At 43.7% G+C, this 17975-nt stretch overlaps 1 protein-coding gene across 5 annotated transcripts in view; it reads right to left on the bottom strand.

The window, feature by feature from the left end:
- Moca-cyp (nuclear cyclophilin protein Moca-cyp) overlaps positions 1–17975 on the bottom strand; it is a 64487-nt gene that overhangs the window by 24520 nt on the left and 21992 nt on the right. For all 5 annotated transcript variants that reach the window (XM_065442012.2, XM_065442010.2, XM_065442013.2 and 2 more), the window contains exons 8-13: positions 17364–17509; positions 11549–11702; positions 10630–10761; positions 5246–5333; positions 1543–1685; positions 620–700 (exon numbers count right to left, since the gene is read on the bottom strand). In XM_065442012.2, coding sequence (XP_065298084.1) covers positions 620–700; positions 1543–1685; positions 5246–5333; positions 10630–10761; positions 11549–11702; positions 17364–17509 — 744 coding nt within the window. The remainder of the gene's footprint in view (positions 1–619; positions 701–1542; positions 1686–5245; positions 5334–10629; positions 10762–11548; positions 11703–17363; positions 17510–17975) is intronic.

Here is a 17975-nt window from a genome sequence, read left to right as displayed (position 1 = left end):
GCACCAAAATTGAACTAGTGGCGTCTACGGTAACATACAAAATTAAATTTGAACTGTGTGCCATGGCGACATCTAAAAGATGGTGCACTGTAGGCACGCCCTGCTCTGCCATAGCCTTTGCAGTGCAGGACAATGAAGAAGGAGCACCGCAAAGGCCGTGTTTGATTGCCAATAACTCCGCTTCTGCTGAACGCATTGAAATTTATTTTGTGGCAAAGTATTTTTGAACTACCCTATTTTAACTTCAAATTCGTTTCTCCTCATCGATAAAAAGTGCTTCAGGACCACTAAGCACTTGATCAAAAAAAAATTTTTTTTTTCAGTGCACTTCTGTGACATTAACAACTGATTAGCAAAATTTAGTAATGGACAGAGAACATAACAGTTTCTGTCCTGCCGCACACAGACTGTTTACCAACATCTAATTTAAGCTCACATTCAACAGCATTACCTATCTTTTCACTGCTAGAAAATTCCATCCCTCTTCTCCAACTGTGTACTGCTGTCCTTTCAATGGCACACAAGGGAAATACTGCTGGAACAGCACGAGAGACAGCCACTCGGTTAAACAAAAATTACTATAACAGTAACTTTTTAAGATGTGTGGGGTGCATCTCACCTACGCCGTGACCTATTTTCTTTTTCCTTTTCTTTCGAGGCCTGCTCCGTATGATTGGTGAGCTCTCCCTCCTCAGGTAACCTGCAAGCAGCGAGGTTTAGTGGCAAACTGTTGAGACCTGGAGGGGTGTTCTGCAAGAGTCCACCTAATGGACCGTCCGTTTCGGCTACTGCTGATGTGCTAATTGGAAGAGCGGCCCCAGCCAATCAGCAGCAGTTGAAAAGGACAGTCCACTAGGTGGACTCTTACAGAATACCGCCCCCCAACCCTCCCCAGATGCGCGTGCACCAGAATGTTGCGTTTGTGTTCATGCAGATTGAAACATAGGCATGCACTGCAACAATGGCCTGGGATATTGAGTTGTCGCATCCTTTAATCTTTGTTGTGACAATAATAATGTGAGGAAAGGGAGGGGTGGGGGATAGCAGACATTTTTACACACCTTTTATGGGATACATAGGCACATTATTGATTATGGTTTAGCTTTAGGTGCCGCACGCAAATGGCAGTAAACCTGGATCAGTAGAGACAAACACATTGTTTTTAGATCACAATGTTGAATCTGCTGGCTACTTTTGGGATAAAGACACTTCTTTTCTGGTGAATCCAATATTTTGGACTCTCAATTATCCAGACTTTTTGGCAGTCCCTGTCTTGTTCGAATTATTGGTCGGTGATTGTATTATGGTCCCATCCCCACAAAAAATGCCATAAGAAACAGCAAAGGTGCTGCTACAGCTTAACAAACACTCTTTGCATCAGATATTGATTGGTTCAACTGTGTTGCAGCAGTTTAACAAAGATGCACAACCGGTCCCTGTGGCTATATTTAGTTGAAATTGCAGCTGTGGGGCATACATGGTGGGTCTGCTAGCTGTACAATGCCAGTGGCAAGTACAAAAGTTCTGCCAAAGCACACTCACTGTTCTTCTCGGCCAACCTCTTCCTCGCCATCCTGTAGCTCAAGGTAGTCACGGAGGGGCCGCATCCGTGCTTGTGCCTGCCTCCAATGAGGTGGTGTCTCGCTTCCAGAACGACTGCCTTCAGGTGATGGTGTCCGATAGCGCTACATGCCAGTATAGATGATGTAGCATTTGCATTAGACCATACATGGATGCAGCAATGGCGCTTTGCTAATGAAACCATCGTGATAAAATTGTGTAAGGATTTCAAATCACATTTACCCCCACGACTCATGAACGAGCTTGTTGCCCAACCATATTCAACAAGAGGTAAGCTAACTTCTATCACTTACGGAGGGTAAGTGATAAACTACAAGGGTAAATTGCCTTACCAGTTTACTACAGATGACTTTAATAGACAAAGCCATTTCCCACGCCCACAGGCTGGGTTTCTACGCAGTGAATAAACACCGGCCTATAACCGTAATATTCTCGTCCTCAAAGCATAAGCAAAAGGTTTTCACTGAGCAAAAAAAATTCAAAGGTTCTGGCATTTCTGTAAGCAGACTTCTGCTGCGCCAAACGCTTGTCACATAAAAAGTTGATTGAATTCAGAAAGGCTAGCAGACAGAAATATATGCTACGCCTTAACCAACTACAAATCTGCAAAAAAACTTAAGTTTACTGTTCGGTAACTGATCGAGTCTGCGAAATCCCCATAGACAAACTTCATTCAACAAATTCTGTCATAAATATACCTTCTGATGGCCCTAGCAATCCACAAACATAGCAGAGTCATGGTCCAGTGGCAAAATATATTTATCTTTTGTATTCAAATATTTGCAGCGTATGCATCAAGCGGGATGCTTTATCTTCTGTCGTCGACACGTGCAGTGCCGATATTGTTATCTTAACATAGACATGGCCTTCTAGCAAAATTGAAGACCCTGAAATTTTGGGATGCGAGGGTGTTTACCACTTCTATCAACATGACCATGATGTGCGGTCTGGTGGCGGTGTACTTATTGGTGTTCATGATTCGATTATGACTGCTACAATTCAGCTTGCATCACCATTAGAGCTTGCATGCGCGCGCATAGGCTTCAAACGCAAAATTTTTATCATTTGCGTCGTTTACAGGCTCCCTTCTTCACCTAACACATTTTGTTCAGACCTTCACGATGCCTTAAATAGTCTAATTTTACGGTTCCCATTCACGCTACTAGTACTCCTCGGGGACTTTAACTTTCCTGGTATTAACTGGCATACTGATCCCCCTTCAACCCAAGAGTGCTGTTCTGAATATTCCGAATTCATCAGCCTTTGCCTCGATTTAAACCTGCGCCTGCTTGTTATGAAGCCTACTCAATGTTCAGCACACTCGACTATTATCCTAGATTTAATACTCACTACATCCCTGGAATTTGTTTCACCTCTAACTTACTTACTGGGTATTAGCGACCATTGTATAATCCAGTGTAATTTGCAGTTAACTATCCCGTCTGTTACCTTGTCCAAAGTTATTCGTGATTACAGAAATGCTGATTTTGCTGCCATTAATAACAAACTAGAATCTTTCATCATTGGCTACATTTCAAGTTTCCACTCCCGATCGGTTGAAGAAAACTGGTGAATATTCAAAGAAAAAGCCAACTCCTTAATTAACTAGTACATCCTGCAAAAACTTATTCTAATTCTCGCACACCTTGGTTCAACTTGCGTCTTAAACATTTACTGAACAAAAAGAAAAGTCTTTTCCAACAAGCAAAAATAGTGATGAACGTTGGAATGCTTACACAATAGCACTGAGCAGAATGTTGTAGCTGAGCCGAAAAAAACATTTTATGAGCACACGTTGCCTTGTTTCTTGAAAGACAGCCCACAGAAATTTCGGTGTGTGGTCAACAAGAAAAAATCTAGTGTCATTGAACTGTGCGATCTCAACAACGAACCTGTTGATCGCAGCATCTATTGTGAAGTGTTGAATGATGCGTTCATCTCTGTATTTTCGGATTCTGTGCTTTTCCTGCGAAACACAGCTTTTGTCATTCCCTAATGATTTATTCCAGGCGATGGATGCTAACATTATTATTGACTGCATTTTTTTAGACTTTGCCAAAGCCTTCAATACTGTTTCACATGCATTACTTCTAACTAAATTAAGTAACCTCAATATTGGTCCTAATGTGCTTGCTTGGATTAAGTGTTTTTCGTCTAACCGTTCACAATTTGTTTTTGCTAACGAATGTTTGCTTTCCACTGGTCAAGTAACCTCCAGTGTACCGCAAGGGTCAGTTCTAGGACCATTATTATTTTTAATTTATATTAACGATCTCCCAGACCAAATTCAATCATCAATCAAGTTATTCACCGATGACTGTGTTCTCTATCATGTCATTTCTAACCCTGGCGACTGCAATACTCTTCAATCACACATTGGCATAGTAACATTATGGTGTTCTAGATCACAAATGAAGCTCAATTCTAATAAATGTAAGGCGATGCGCGTGTCTCCGTGCTGTCAGAAATACCACCCTTCCTACGTACAATATTAACAACATACCTGTAGAAAATGTTTCATCATACAAATATCTTGGTATCCACGCTACACACAATCTTAACTGGAACATTCATATAAATTACATTTACGGTAATGCTAATCGCATGCTTGGGTTTTCACAGCGTATTTTTCGTCGGCAACTGCAGCTGTTAAGTTACTTCTGTACAAATCCTTAGTGAGGCCTAAACTCGAATATGCATGCTCCATTTTCGACCCTTCTATCCTAAAGCTAAAGAATACTGTTGAATCCATTCAAAACTGAGCTGCTCGTTTTATTCTTTCTAATTATTCTCATTATGCAAGTGTCTCATCAATGAAACTAACCCTTGGTTTGCCTAACCTAGAGTTACATCATAAATACTTTTGCCTATGCCTTTTTCCTATGATTTATTACACTAATGAAACATTTAAGGAAGAACTAATCTCATATCATCACTAATCACATATCGTCATGCACAGATCATTGTTTTAAGGTTGAAGTTCCAACTTGTCGCACCAACGTTTATTTTGATTCCTTTTTACCAAGAACGACGAATGACTGGAACAACCTCCCTGCCTCCATCACTGCCATTTCTGACGGCACAAATTTCAAGAATGTTGTCAACTAATTTATTTGTAATAATCACCACTCCTCTCTTTAATGCCCCTGGGCCTTGAGAGTATGATAATAAATAAAAGTATGCCACTCCGCTTAGAGCCAGCTTGCTTATCATCCAAGCAATGAATAATGTCTCGAGTGTACGACATTGTCATGCCTTACTCACCTAAACCTGCCATCGCTGCAATATACGTTTACTGTGGGTTGCATTACAGTCCAAGTGAGTGTGGCTACAACCGAAGCTTCCCTTGCACACTAAGCTTCAAGTTGAGTGTCACACCTCACACAGGATTTTAGAGATGCTGTAGTGGAAGGCCTCAGATTGATTGTGATCACCAAGGATTCTTTATTATGCACTCAAAGCCTGGCACACAAGGAATCTTGCAATCTGTCCACATCAAAATATGACCAGTGGAGTCAGGAATCAAACCTTATGCGTCTATGTCATAGTGTTCTTACCAGCATAACTGGTTGGCAGGCTATCTACTGTACATTCATGCTGTTACACAGCAGTAGGAAGAAATGCAGAAGCAGCCTTGCTTCACACGGAGCATGGACTAACTCACCATGAAGCCACGGCCTTTGATCTTGCGGCCTGAGCGGGAGACCTGAGGACGACGGCTGTAGAAGCTCCCCATTCTACGGCCTTGCTGCCTGCAAAGATGAAAACAAGCTGCATCAGCAACAGCAACACTGTCACCTCTATCACGCAGGAGCTGCCTCACTTGATTTACAAAAGAAACAAACCCAATGGCACAAATCCACACACCCTTCAAGTCTCAACACCTACTGCTCTGCTGCCTTACCAGCCTGCCAAGTAGCGATCACTGCATATTCCAGGAGAGTTTTCTGTTGGGCTGGTGATAAGAACGGAAACAGCAAACAGGACCAGAAAGAGAGTCGGTCTCGGTCGACTTGCATGCTTTTGTCTGTCTGTCTCTTTGATGTACAATTTGTTTCGCTGTTTTGATTCTTAACATCACTGCGTACTACAAGTTAGAAAATTAAATTATGGGATTTTACGTGCCAAAACCATTTTCTGATTATGAGGCACGCCGTAGTGGAGGACTCCGGAAATTTTGACCACCTGGGGTTCCTTAATGTGCACCTAAATCTAAGTACACAGGTGTTTTCGCATTTCGCCCCCATCGAAATGCGGCTGCCGTGGCCGGGATTCAATCCCGCGACCTCGTGCTCAGCAGCCTAACACCATAGCCACTGAGCAACCACGGAGGGTTGCGTACTACAAGTTGCCAAGTTCAAGCACTGCCTTCACAATCCAGTGAAACCTAGTTAATAGTACTTGGCGAGAACGTAGCATAACTATGCACTAACCACCAAGTACAAATATGCAGCTCCTGGCCATGCACATATCTTGTTGAGGCAATGCACCGACAACAAGCTGCTCTCATTTATGGAAACGATGCGTACTTGATGTGGTCCTGCTCAAAAAGGCAGCAGAAAACAGCTGGTGGGGCTTTTGGGCTATTACCTATTAAAAGCATGCAATAGGCCTTACAACGTGTACTCACTGCACCACACACGTTGCTGAGCAGACAGTTGAAGATGTTTATCGCGATTAGGTTGGCCGCAATAAGTCACACTGGCATGCCCGTCGGTGGCTATATAGTTTGGTGAAGCCGCGATCATACCTTCATGCATTTCTGATGCTTATCAGAATAGGCATCACTGCACTCGTGCCAAAGTGGGAATCATTCCTGAATCGGTATCTGTTCTTTCCAAAAAGGCGTAAGGTCTTCTGCAGTACAGCGTGAAATTGGCCGTATAACGAGTTGAGGCAGTGCAATTAACCTTTATGTGACAAAAAGAGATCATGTTATGTGCTCGCACGCATAATGCGAAGATGTGGGATCGTTCCTCACCTGCGGCAAGTTGTTTTTTCATCAACTTTCATTGCCTATAATTTATCATTTCTTTAATTCAATTAGTAAGCACAAATAATTTCCCATATGTTGTCCTTGGTGTCTTTGTTGGCTTCTCATGATGCGCTCATCAGTAATCATACATTAGGCTCTAAGAGGACTGGGTCGAGGATACATATCAACTAAGTCTAAACTGTCAGTACGTTTGAAGCAGGTGCATATTAACAAGGTATTACTGGGAAACTCTGCTCCAAAACACTTTTCTGTTCAAGTAAATTTTTTATCATTTCTACTCAGTTTGCACTACAACTGTGCTACTAACTTTTGTGCATGTCTCAACATCATGTTAGGATTCTGTTGCGTGTGCGAGTCTGCACAGTAAAACATCATTGATACGATTCAGTTTTGTACAATTTCCCAGCACTTACGTTTGCGAGTGAGAACCCAAAAAATTGCCAGATGCTGTTACACTTCTATTTTAGCAGCTAATATTTTCTGAAAAACACTATTTTCGGCACTAACATTCACATCACTAAACTGTGATCATATGATACGTTTTCCCATTGCTACATCCCACGTGAGCAATAGGCGTAAGGCACGCATGATTGACAGCAGGAAGCACCCGCCATTGGCAGCTTCCCCACAATGCTCGCATGCCCATGTCACGCCGGCAGGCACTCAGTTTTCTTTTCTGGTACCAACAAAATTCCTCACGGATTGTCATACTTTACATTCACAGCAATCACCGCCAACGATATTATGATAAGTATCTTAACCTATCTGTTTCACAGTGTGTGTGACATACTGCACACTTTTAACAGGCGATAATCCAAACACGCCGCAGTTCCCTGCTGCAGGCGGCAAGAAGTGAGTGTCATATTTCGCTCTGGCAGCATTGTATTCCAGAGTGCTTCCGATTGCTGTCTCAAAACACTCCGAATTAGAAAAACAAAACAGTGCGTCTCTGGTTGCTCAAGCCCTACCAGCTCTACGAATGCGCGTTGCACTGGCGTCTCCTGCTGCAAAAACGGTTCTTGTGAAGTGGGCACATCAAAACTTCCCACCAAAATGCCCCACCCCAAGGAGCTGCTGACCCAGGCCGAATTCGAGCAGTGCAAATATAAGCTTGACACGAAATTGACATGCGTCTTGGGCCGCACCAATGCAGTGCAAGTTGGCATTTCATGCTGCTAAAGTTCAGGCAAAGCTTCGCATTACGTAGATGTCAGCTACCCCTCAGTAGAGTCTGCCAAATTTTAACAACTTCAGATTGTACGTTTTCCCCATTACAGTCAAACCGGTTTCATCATCATCATCATCAGCCTGGTTACGCCCACTGCAGGGCAAAGGCCTCTCCCATATTTCTCCAACAACCCCGGTCAACAACCGGTTTATAATGAACTAGATAGTTTCACAAAAAATGGTCATTAAATCAGTAGTTATATATGGACTCACCCTTAGAAACCCTCAAACATTAACTGCACTGAAGCTGGCATCAGCAGTAAAAATTCAGCAGCACCTTGTCTCAAAACCATATTTTCAGTGTAGGTAATTATTTTTCTTGGTGCATTCCGGCATCTAGCCGCAAGTTTCCATAAGAAACGTCCATCTAAAGAACGAAACACGGCGTCATATAGCTCTTTCAAAATTTTACCCAGTTCTGATCACTTGTCATTTCGAAACTACAAGCGCAGCTGCCATTTTTTATTTGAGAGCTTGTGATATTTTACTATCAGTGGAAGACGACTGCATTCTGTACAAGAGAGCAAAGCGTTCTAGTGGGCTGGAAGCGTAAACTTCAGACACTACTGCAGCATGTCACCATCCAGCAAAGGTCTCAGATGTGCTTTTAACATTATGAATGAGCATCAGCCCTACAGGAGCCATAAAATTATGTTATATATGTCACTACGGGCAAAAAAATGCAATGTCCGAAAGGTAGAACATCAATGCAAACTGTTATCAGCAATCAGCAATGCGTAAACGAAGCGTAGGTAAACCGTGAACTCCTGATAACGGTGTTGTAACTGCCGACCCTTTGCAACTTTGTGTGGCGGCAGCACGTAGCACAGTGTTCTTGCCAACTCGGGTCATGTGAGTATCGATGTTAATGACAGGAACGCTTGAGCAGCCATTGTTCCCATGGTGGAAGGACATAAATAGGTGTAATGCACGTGGTGTCGACAAGAGTGCCGCCACCGTCGTGGTATGCAATATCGCAAAGGCGCACATGCCAGTGCATGCCCCATGCCACGCTGTTTATACCGTACGCCTCCTCCCTGGAGGCATGCCTCAAAAGTGAGCGACCTCCTTCACGGCTTCTGAAATCCGCGCCTGGCAGTCGTTTGCTCATCTCGAAAGCCATATCCCCGTCACGGTTGGATTGGAGTGAGGGGTGCTCCCATGCACCCAGTTTGGTCACATTTACATGCTTTGGTACTTCATGTGCGCCCTCTTTCTGCCTTGGCTGGATTCAAAGCGTTCATTGCAACAGTATGGCAATTTAAAAAATGTTCATTATAAATGGAAGCAGTTTCAATAGGCAGAATTGGATAATCTGAAGTGCACTGAAATTTAATTGTCATAATTGATAGACTAAAATATCTGGGATCGTTATAAGTTGGTTCGACTGTACTATGTTTTCTTGTGTTTTTTATAGTAAGTGTGAACGAGGTTCTGCTGTAGATGCAATTGCCTCTAAATATCTGGCAGATCAAAAAGAAAAAACAAAGCTCAAGGAAAGCAAGCAATGAAACAAAGTTGACCACTTATCAATGCAGAGTATGACATGTAAACCCAGCAATTTTGGAATGAAGCGTGGTAAACCTTAGAAGCTGAAAAGTGAAGAGTGGCCTATCAATGCACAGTCGCATTCAGTATGAGCTGCAACACAAGCGCTCGCTCGTGGTCAAAGGAGCTCTAAGATTGCATGATGGCTCTGACATATGAAAAATTGGTTTCATAAATACCAATAATTGAAAGTGTGTATAGTTCTGCCATTTTTAGTATGTCAGTGCCACCATGCAATCTTGCAGCACCTTCAAGCATAGGCACGGATGTTGCAGCTCATATTGCACACGACTATACATGGCAAGGCACTGCAGAAGGGGGCTATACACAGTACCCAGCCCGCTCGTCTTGTGGGAGTTTGGGCTACGTGCCTGGTACCAGCTAGTCAAGTTCTAAGGAGACACATATCTCGTCCCCACTCCACAGTGCATGCAAAGGGGCACTGCGGCAGGTTCGCTGACTCACTGGCGAGGCGTAGAAACGACTCTAGCCATGGTACATACAAAAGGGTTTATTCTCTGTTGTGTACAAAAGGCGGGTACAATACAAGGGCTACGGCACTAGGGTGTCAGTCTCAGACTATGGATGAAAGCTCCCAGGAAATCCACTCAGCCACACAGGCTCTTCTGAGCTAGCCCCACCGCACAAAGGGGCACGGGACCAAGTGGGTCCGCACGTCTAACAACCAAGAGCATCGAAGCTGAACCTGTCAGGCGAAGGCGCCTGTGTACTTCAGATACTGAAGGCGAGAGCTGCTGAAGAGAGAGCAACAGGGGCCCGGTTTTTGGGCACTGTTCATATGCATGGCACACGACGTAACATGAGCCCCGCGTACAAGCAGCAGGCTCTGCGTCACGCCGGTGCCAGCGATCGCGGGGAATGTATGCTATCTAAAATAAGGCTGGAATAGTGTGCCCCCAGCGATTGCATGGCCTAATGACCCAAATCGTTTTGTGAACCGGAGATGGAGGTCCAAGGAGTTCCCACAGTCTAGAGCCCAGAAACCTGTACTGGCAACTTGCTTTAAGGATCTGCTTCCAGGAGGATCACCAGTGTTTACGTTTATCACTTTGTGATTGACTTTCCTGGCTTTCTTTCGTTAACTGCTCTGCCCTAAATTAAATGAGCCTCAGAAGTCGTCAAGCTACAAAGCAAGGCGTGCCTCATCACCTTGTGTGGCTTGTTCAATTGGTCATATTTGCTGCAGAGAAGACAGGGAAATGACAGCCACGGCCTGCAAGATAGTTTTGGCAGTAACACCAGATTATTGCACTCACATGTAGTTAGGTGCCGGCTCATCAGGTACACGCCGCATCAAAAAGTTGTTTGCAGGGACCTCAGGTATCTCCTCAGGCTTGACAAAGGACTGCTCAGCGTCGTCGTCCACCTTGTCTGCCTGCTTGTCCCCGCTGCCACAAAGGAGACCCCATCACACAGAGAGAAATCTTAGCTCAAAAAAGCACAGCAATAACAAAAAAGCAGAAGCGTAGCAACATGATGTTACAAGTGTAGGAAAAAGCAGTTTTCAAATGCTGAACAAACAATCGTTCAGTACAATATAAAGCTACACGTAGAAAGGACATTCCTGATCAAGAAAAGAAGTAACAACTGACAAGCAAGATTATGCTCAACATATTATGACATTTAAGCATAAAAGTTTTACATTAAAAAAGAAACTAGAAAGGACAGTCAGATAAATAGAAGGCAAGACGTCCTACAAGGGCTAAAAAAAATTAAATTCTAGGTTATTACGAGTCACAATTGCAATCTGATCACGAGGCATGCTGAAGTGGGGAACTCCACATTATTTTGACCAACTCAGGTTTTTTAATGAGCACATAACCTAAAAGCACAAATGTTTTTGCATTTTACCCCCACTACAATGTGGCGGCCGCAGCAGTGATTAATCTGCAACCTCGAGCTCAGCAGCGCAACGCCATACCCACTGAGCTAGCACTATGGGTGTCAAAACAAAACTGCACGTAAGTTTGGCCTAAAGCAATATTCAAGGATGTTTAAGCACTTCAAAAAATTTAAGAGTTTTCAAAGGTGTAGGATCCTCATGAACTCTGCTGAATAACTACACCAAACAGACTAGTCCACGATGGAAGATACATACTCTGCAAGCTACCTTGTACAAATGCAGAGCAATCCACCCACACCACAAATCCGCAGATGCAGGCAGTGACAACCCACCTGGCGTCCCGTTTGCGTGATTTGTCCTTGCGGGACTTTTTGGAGTGGTGCTTGTGGTGCTTGCGGTGTTTGTGTTCCGAGGTCTTCTCTGCTGAGGAGCCTTCCTCTGCTCCAGTACTGGGTGCATTGGATGCTGATCGCTTGTGCTTCTTGTCTGCACAAATAGCAACACCGAGAGGTTGTGGTGCAGGGTGTTTCTCATCAGGACTTCTCATCACTCACTGACACTTTTGTGCTGTGAAACAGAATATACTATGCATGATCCTAGACGAATAGCCTACACGATCCGAATACAGTTAACTTGCTTCAATTCGATCTTGGCAGGACTGGCGAAATTGGTCCAATTAACCAGCAGGTCGAATTAAACAAGAGGCAGAAAAAAATATCAAAACACAGCTTATTTATTTGGGATTTTTTTCGAGCATTTTCTACACTGGATTAAGAGTTCAAAGTAGAAAACACATAGAAATTACATTATAGCTCCTAAATAAAAAAGAGATTTATCACGTGCCCGATTATTTAAAAGAATTATGCATGCCTAGGATTATACCTGCCTAGGATGCTGCCAATGTGAAAAGGACGAAAACAGCAAACTTTACCTTCACAGAATGTAAATTTATTTTCTTAATGTCAATCATCATCACTCTCAGACAACACTTTATCACTGTATGAAGAACCACGACATGTCCTTCGTACAGTCCATAGTGCATTTGATATTCTGTGCTTATCAAATGACTCCACAACAATAGCAAACAGAATAGTGGCCCACGCCTAAATTAACCACTGTGCTACTTCATCCTGCGATGCATGCAATTCTCCAAAACACCAACACATGATGCAATTTTATTTCACTTTATCATATTGAATATCGTATTTACATGAACCTAACATGTACCTTTTTTCAGAGAAAATGGGTCAGAAAATTGCCTGTGCATACAATCAGATACGAAACCAAAAGCACGTTCATGGCATTGTTTACAGCCTACCACAAAAGCCATCGACTTGCACTGTGATATCACCATTAAAATATTCAAATATTCAAGGGGGAGCCACACATGGAAAACTTTCGTATGAGTGCATAGTTACGAGCTGTAACGTGGTTCGACATAGTTGGTCATACATATAAAATGAAAAAGAACAGTCTAAGATTACAAGGATAACACAAACTGACAGAATGTACACCATGGCACAAGTTCTGCAAGTGTGTACAGGTGTCCTTATCATATGATAGTTCTGAGAGTCCCTGAAGCATCAATGACAGAGAAATATAAGCATGTGAGTATGTCTGGATTTGAGATGTTTAAGTGTAGGACGATACTATACTGCTGCACACAAACAAGACTGAACTGAAGATGAAAGGGACACTAAAGGCAAATATTAAGACAAGCTGAAGTGATACATCAATGCTTGAGGACACCTACGACCTCACTATTAATGAGAACAATGTTTTAGTAATCAAGAAATTGTGGTAAACGCAGGACACAATTTGTGACTCACCAGGGACATCAAAGTACTAGCCCGATGACGAAGGCACTCCTCATTTTATTTCTGTCGCTGGCACTCAACTTTTCATCATATAAAGTTAATTGCATTCCATTATAAGATGGAAGAAAATGCTACTTGTCTAGTTCTATTCGATTTTTAGAAAAAATCAACTCGACGTTACCCTTGACAACGATGTGGGCGATGGAAACTTTTAATTTTCAGTCGACTCTGCACTGCCTGTGCCTTCGTGCTTCAGTAGTTTCATTATCGCTAAGTGCTACTCTGGTTTTGCTGGCTCACAAAACTACCACAAAATGCAAGCAGCAGAGCTTTCCAGGTCTACGTGATGTCGTGGGATGCCCAAACAGTCCATGCTACTTGAGAAAAAGCAGCTGCAGCAGTGAATCCAACATCTTGGCTAGGTTTCTCAATGGCTGTGTGTTTGTATTTTGCACAAAAGAAATGTACCGCCATCTGTAGGGCACTGTTCTGCCTACAGAGGGTTCTAAAGGGTGGAGCTCGCGTATGCAACGTCACCACTCCCCAACTTGGGGGCAGGCGATTTGAATTGCACTAAAGGTATCCGTACTTTTCAGACGCAATTTTCTCTTAAACGAAGTTTTTTCTGTGCACAAAACAAGCACTGAAAGGTTTCTGGAATGGTATTTTAACCGTCCACGTTGTGGGGATGCTTAACTATCACAAGTCCTCCAATGCTGTTTTCCCCGCATGGCTCATGCGTCTCCTGTAATTCAGCTTCTCCCCGCAGCTAAGTGCCGGCGGCAGTCACTGTGGTTGCAGCATATTATGAAAGGTAGCGCGGGGGTTGCACTGCTATCGCCACCTAATAGCAGGGTTAGTCAGGCCATTGCCTCCTTTACTAGATGCCAGCTGCATGAGCAAAAGACCAGCTGCCAGACACTTTCCCTTTCCTCCTCTTCACTAGTTTTGGTCACGGGCGCCATATGTGGCTGGCGGAACAACTGGGAACTACCTCACGTGGCTTTCGAAATCTTCATCATGCGTGCACGCCAACCTCGAAGGCCATTAACCTTAATCATAGCTCAACGGATGTTTGCAGGCATTACAGACGACAGCTATTTTAGAGCCAAACAACCAGCCTTTAAAAAGCGCACCCAAAGGATTGTGCCAACCATCGTTTCACTGCGGTACCAACCAAGCAGACACCATGAGCTGAGTCACCAGCCATCGGGAGCGCCTGTCGCCCGTGATAATAGTGTCGGTCGCAAACGCCACCTTGCGACTCTTCTTCACAACTGAGGGCAGGCCCATTATTCTGAGAGCTCGAGCCATTCTGCAGGCATCTAGTAAAGGAGGCAATGGTCGGGCGTGACAGGGAGAAGGCTCTTCCTCTTTGGTTCAGGGTCTGCAAGCGGCGTGGATGTTCCACGCGTGCGCCAATCCATGCTTCTGTGAGACCGTCTCGCGAGGCCTAGGAGCAGGATGCCGGAATGGATGAACACAATTGTTCAAACGCGCCACCGTTCGCATGACCGCACAAGCGAACAACCAGGTGTTGGTGCCCAACATGGGGCAAACATATTTATTTATTTATTTATTTATTTATTCATCACTTGCTCGATATCCAGTTGCGGTGACACATTCAAACTACGCGCCAATACGATAATTCAAACTACGCGCCATCCTGGATGAGGTGAGTGCTAGTGCGCAAGAGCACGTTGGCAATGCTGGCGTCATAGCATGGGCTAGCTAGGACGCTTGTGGCCTCCTACGAGTAGGCTTCATTTTATTTTATGTTGACGTACCGCTTCCGAAGCGTTACTTAATGGGGCTTTGCACTTACCCATTTCGCGACACTAGACTACAGCCAGGAAGCAGCAACCTTTCCTACCACAAGTAAGTTTGTGTTCTCGAAGTCCTAAAACAGGCATTTCAATCCGAACATAAACGAGCAACGCATAATGAAGCCCTCAATAAAATTTGATCGTCAAGCCACTAGAAGTACAACTGTCTATTTCTTGTATCAATAGTGCCTTCTTTTTCCTATTATGAAGTTTTATAAAGCACGTAACCCTACAGAACCAACCTAACACACTTAACAAATCAAGGTCCAAACGGTCAAAACATGTTCTTTCAACATTTACGATGCCGTCGCTTTCTCGACAGGGCTTCGACACCACACCGTGACACAAACATCATCCCAGCCGCTGGCCGAGCACACTATCGCCACTTCGAGCAACAGAACAAAGGCAGAAAGCTTTGCGTAGCACAGTCCCACTGCAGGTCATAGCAATTGCGCTTGGAGCAAAACCAAAACTGCCAAAAAATATTTGTAGATTAGTTCGCCAGTCAACAGAATGCCAATCTGTAGCCTGTACTTCCCATCATTCCCATGATGGTCAAACGATCACAGCGCCAGATTTCCCTTTAGTTATACTAATATGAAACTTTATCAGCACAGTACTCTGCAAACACTAAAAACAAAAACTGAAGGGAGCTTAATAAAAAACGTATTAAAACCTTTTTATCGGCAATAATAATCTGTAAAATTGAAATATTGTCAGAATTTAACCATATTTTGCAAATCTGAATTTGTAGTCAAGCCATTGTGAAGTTCTGAGAGTTGCCAACAATCGGCCGATAATAATAACTCTATCCGGATCGTTGCGCCGTGTAAAATCTGATCTGGAGCTGCCCCGATCGTGATGAAAAGTGCACGTCCGACACTGGTATTAGGTTTACAGCTGTTGAAGCAGCATGAAGATCATCGCCCAACAACAGATCGTCCAACACGATCTGTTGCCTATCGCCAGCTAATCGGCTTGACCTTCGCACATGCTTTCGCACTTGACAAAATGCATGCAGCTTTTGTTGCTGCTCTCTCTCTTCGTGTAGCAGTATCATTTCAATTGTACCTGTCTACCCAGATGAACCTTGTAACGGCAGACGCGGCCCCGGCCAGTGTAGCGCCATTCTGCGAACTGCGGCGTTCTGGTGCTGTGTGTCAGAACCTCGCTTCGGGCCAACGTCAGGGAGCACTCGCAGTGACGATGTCCCTACCACGTCAGATGGGGCAGCCCATCCACGGCACGCACACCATTCCTTGCACCATAAATGACTGAAACGCTCACTTGGGCGGCATCTTGCACAAGGTGCTCCGCGGCGCATGCAACATATAGCACTGCGCAGCTCTCTACCTCAAATATATGGAATATTCAAAAAAACCTAATAGTAGATATTCCATTCGCAAATCAAATGATTCAAACATTCACTATTCAGTTTGATACAATGATATTCAATATTCACACACCCCTACAGAAAGTATGACAAAGCAACACCAATGCATGCACTCTTAAGTTCTCGCCCTACTGGTTCCTTCTAGAACTCTTGCAAGTTAACAAAGCGAGTGCACTCAATTTCACAACTGTGTTTGCAAAACACGGATGCTAATCACCGTCTCTTTCTTGCTGGAGGAGATGAGCGCTTCTTTTTTTTTTTCAAAGGCTTGCTTCGTCCAAAATGTCTCCTCAAACGAGCGATGATCCATCACTAACCTGACTGCTCTCAGAAATCCGAATTCTGCGTATCAAATGAAGACGCCGGCGTGCCTGGCATGGTTTGCCAAGCAGACAACTACGACTGCCCGCTGTGGCCACAGCAACCAATAGGGAGATGGCTTTCAGCATGGCAGCCAATCTGAGATCCGCTTTCATCAAAGGGCCCGTGTGACCACTTCCATCTGACCTACATTTCTTTTATGTTTGTGTGCTTGTTACAAGATGGCGATGACCGAAGAATTCATAAGCAGAGCGACGAAACTTTGAGTTTTCCAATGATACCAAGATAGCGGTGTTTGGTGGCGGGAAAGACGAGATATGGCTCTGTGAACTGCTGTGATTTTGTGCGATTTAAAGCTGTTTTCTTGCCCTGCACACTGACAAATTAATTTTTTTTTCAGGCACTTTTAGTGCGTTTTCAGCCAAACAATTTTTATACAACGTAGATTAGGCGTTGCAGATACTGAAACACGTGGTTTCCAAAGATCAACTCTTTTCTTCTTTTTTATTTTTCAATTTTCGTGATATGATCCCCCGCCTCTCTTAAGATTAAGTCTACAGAAAGTGTTCAGTGAAAATGACCAAGGAGGGAAGCTACATATCTATTCAGCAAAGAGGAAGACCATCCCAGGGCAGCATGAAAGGCCATCAGCTAACATCACATTTACATTTCTCTGATACAATAGTGGAAGGAACTCTGAAACTTCTTGGGATATACCATGTTAAGAACTTTTAACCACAATAGTAAGCAACAAGGTGCCAATGATACAATGAGTCTTCGTGAAACGCACCTTTGTGCTTGCGCTTTAGCACGAGCTCGCCGCAGTTGGCGATGATCACTGGCTGCACAGGGCAGCTGTTGCCATCAACAGGCTGGGACTCAATGGCCTGCACCACATCCTCACCCTTGATCACGTGCCCAAAAACCACGTGCACCCTGCACATCACGGGACACACATCAAAGGTTATACCAGGCAAGCTGAGAGAGGATGCCACGCTGAAACTTGTGTTACGTGGGCCCTCTTAGGGCTTTTGTACTGAAAGCCTGTCAATTCAATGCGATGACTATTAACAAGGACTGCTAACAAAGGCAGCTTCAATAGTCGTCAGGTTAACTATTATTGCATCAACAGTTACATGAAACTCTATTGAAATCTCAAAGGCCTTTGAGTGGAAGGTGGAGGTTTGTATTACATAGGTGCACTTTAAATAAAGTATTTGAAAAAGAAAAAAATAAAAAAATTATTTACACTGAAAAAATTATTTCTTCCTTTCATCAACAATGACTGTCAATCCCACATCTCAACAAAAATACCATGGTCTTTATAATACTACAGCCAGCACTCTCATTGTTGCAAGAACCCTTAAGCAAATCAAACCAACCACTGAAAAATGGATGAAGG

This window comes from Dermacentor albipictus, chromosome 4 (assembly GCF_038994185.2).
Source record: "Dermacentor albipictus isolate Rhodes 1998 colony chromosome 4, USDA_Dalb.pri_finalv2, whole genome shotgun sequence".
NCBI lineage: Eukaryota > Metazoa > Arthropoda > Arachnida > Ixodida > Ixodidae > Dermacentor > Dermacentor albipictus.
Note: the sequence above shows the minus strand (reverse complement) of the source record. Positions and strands in the feature narration are given on the sequence as shown.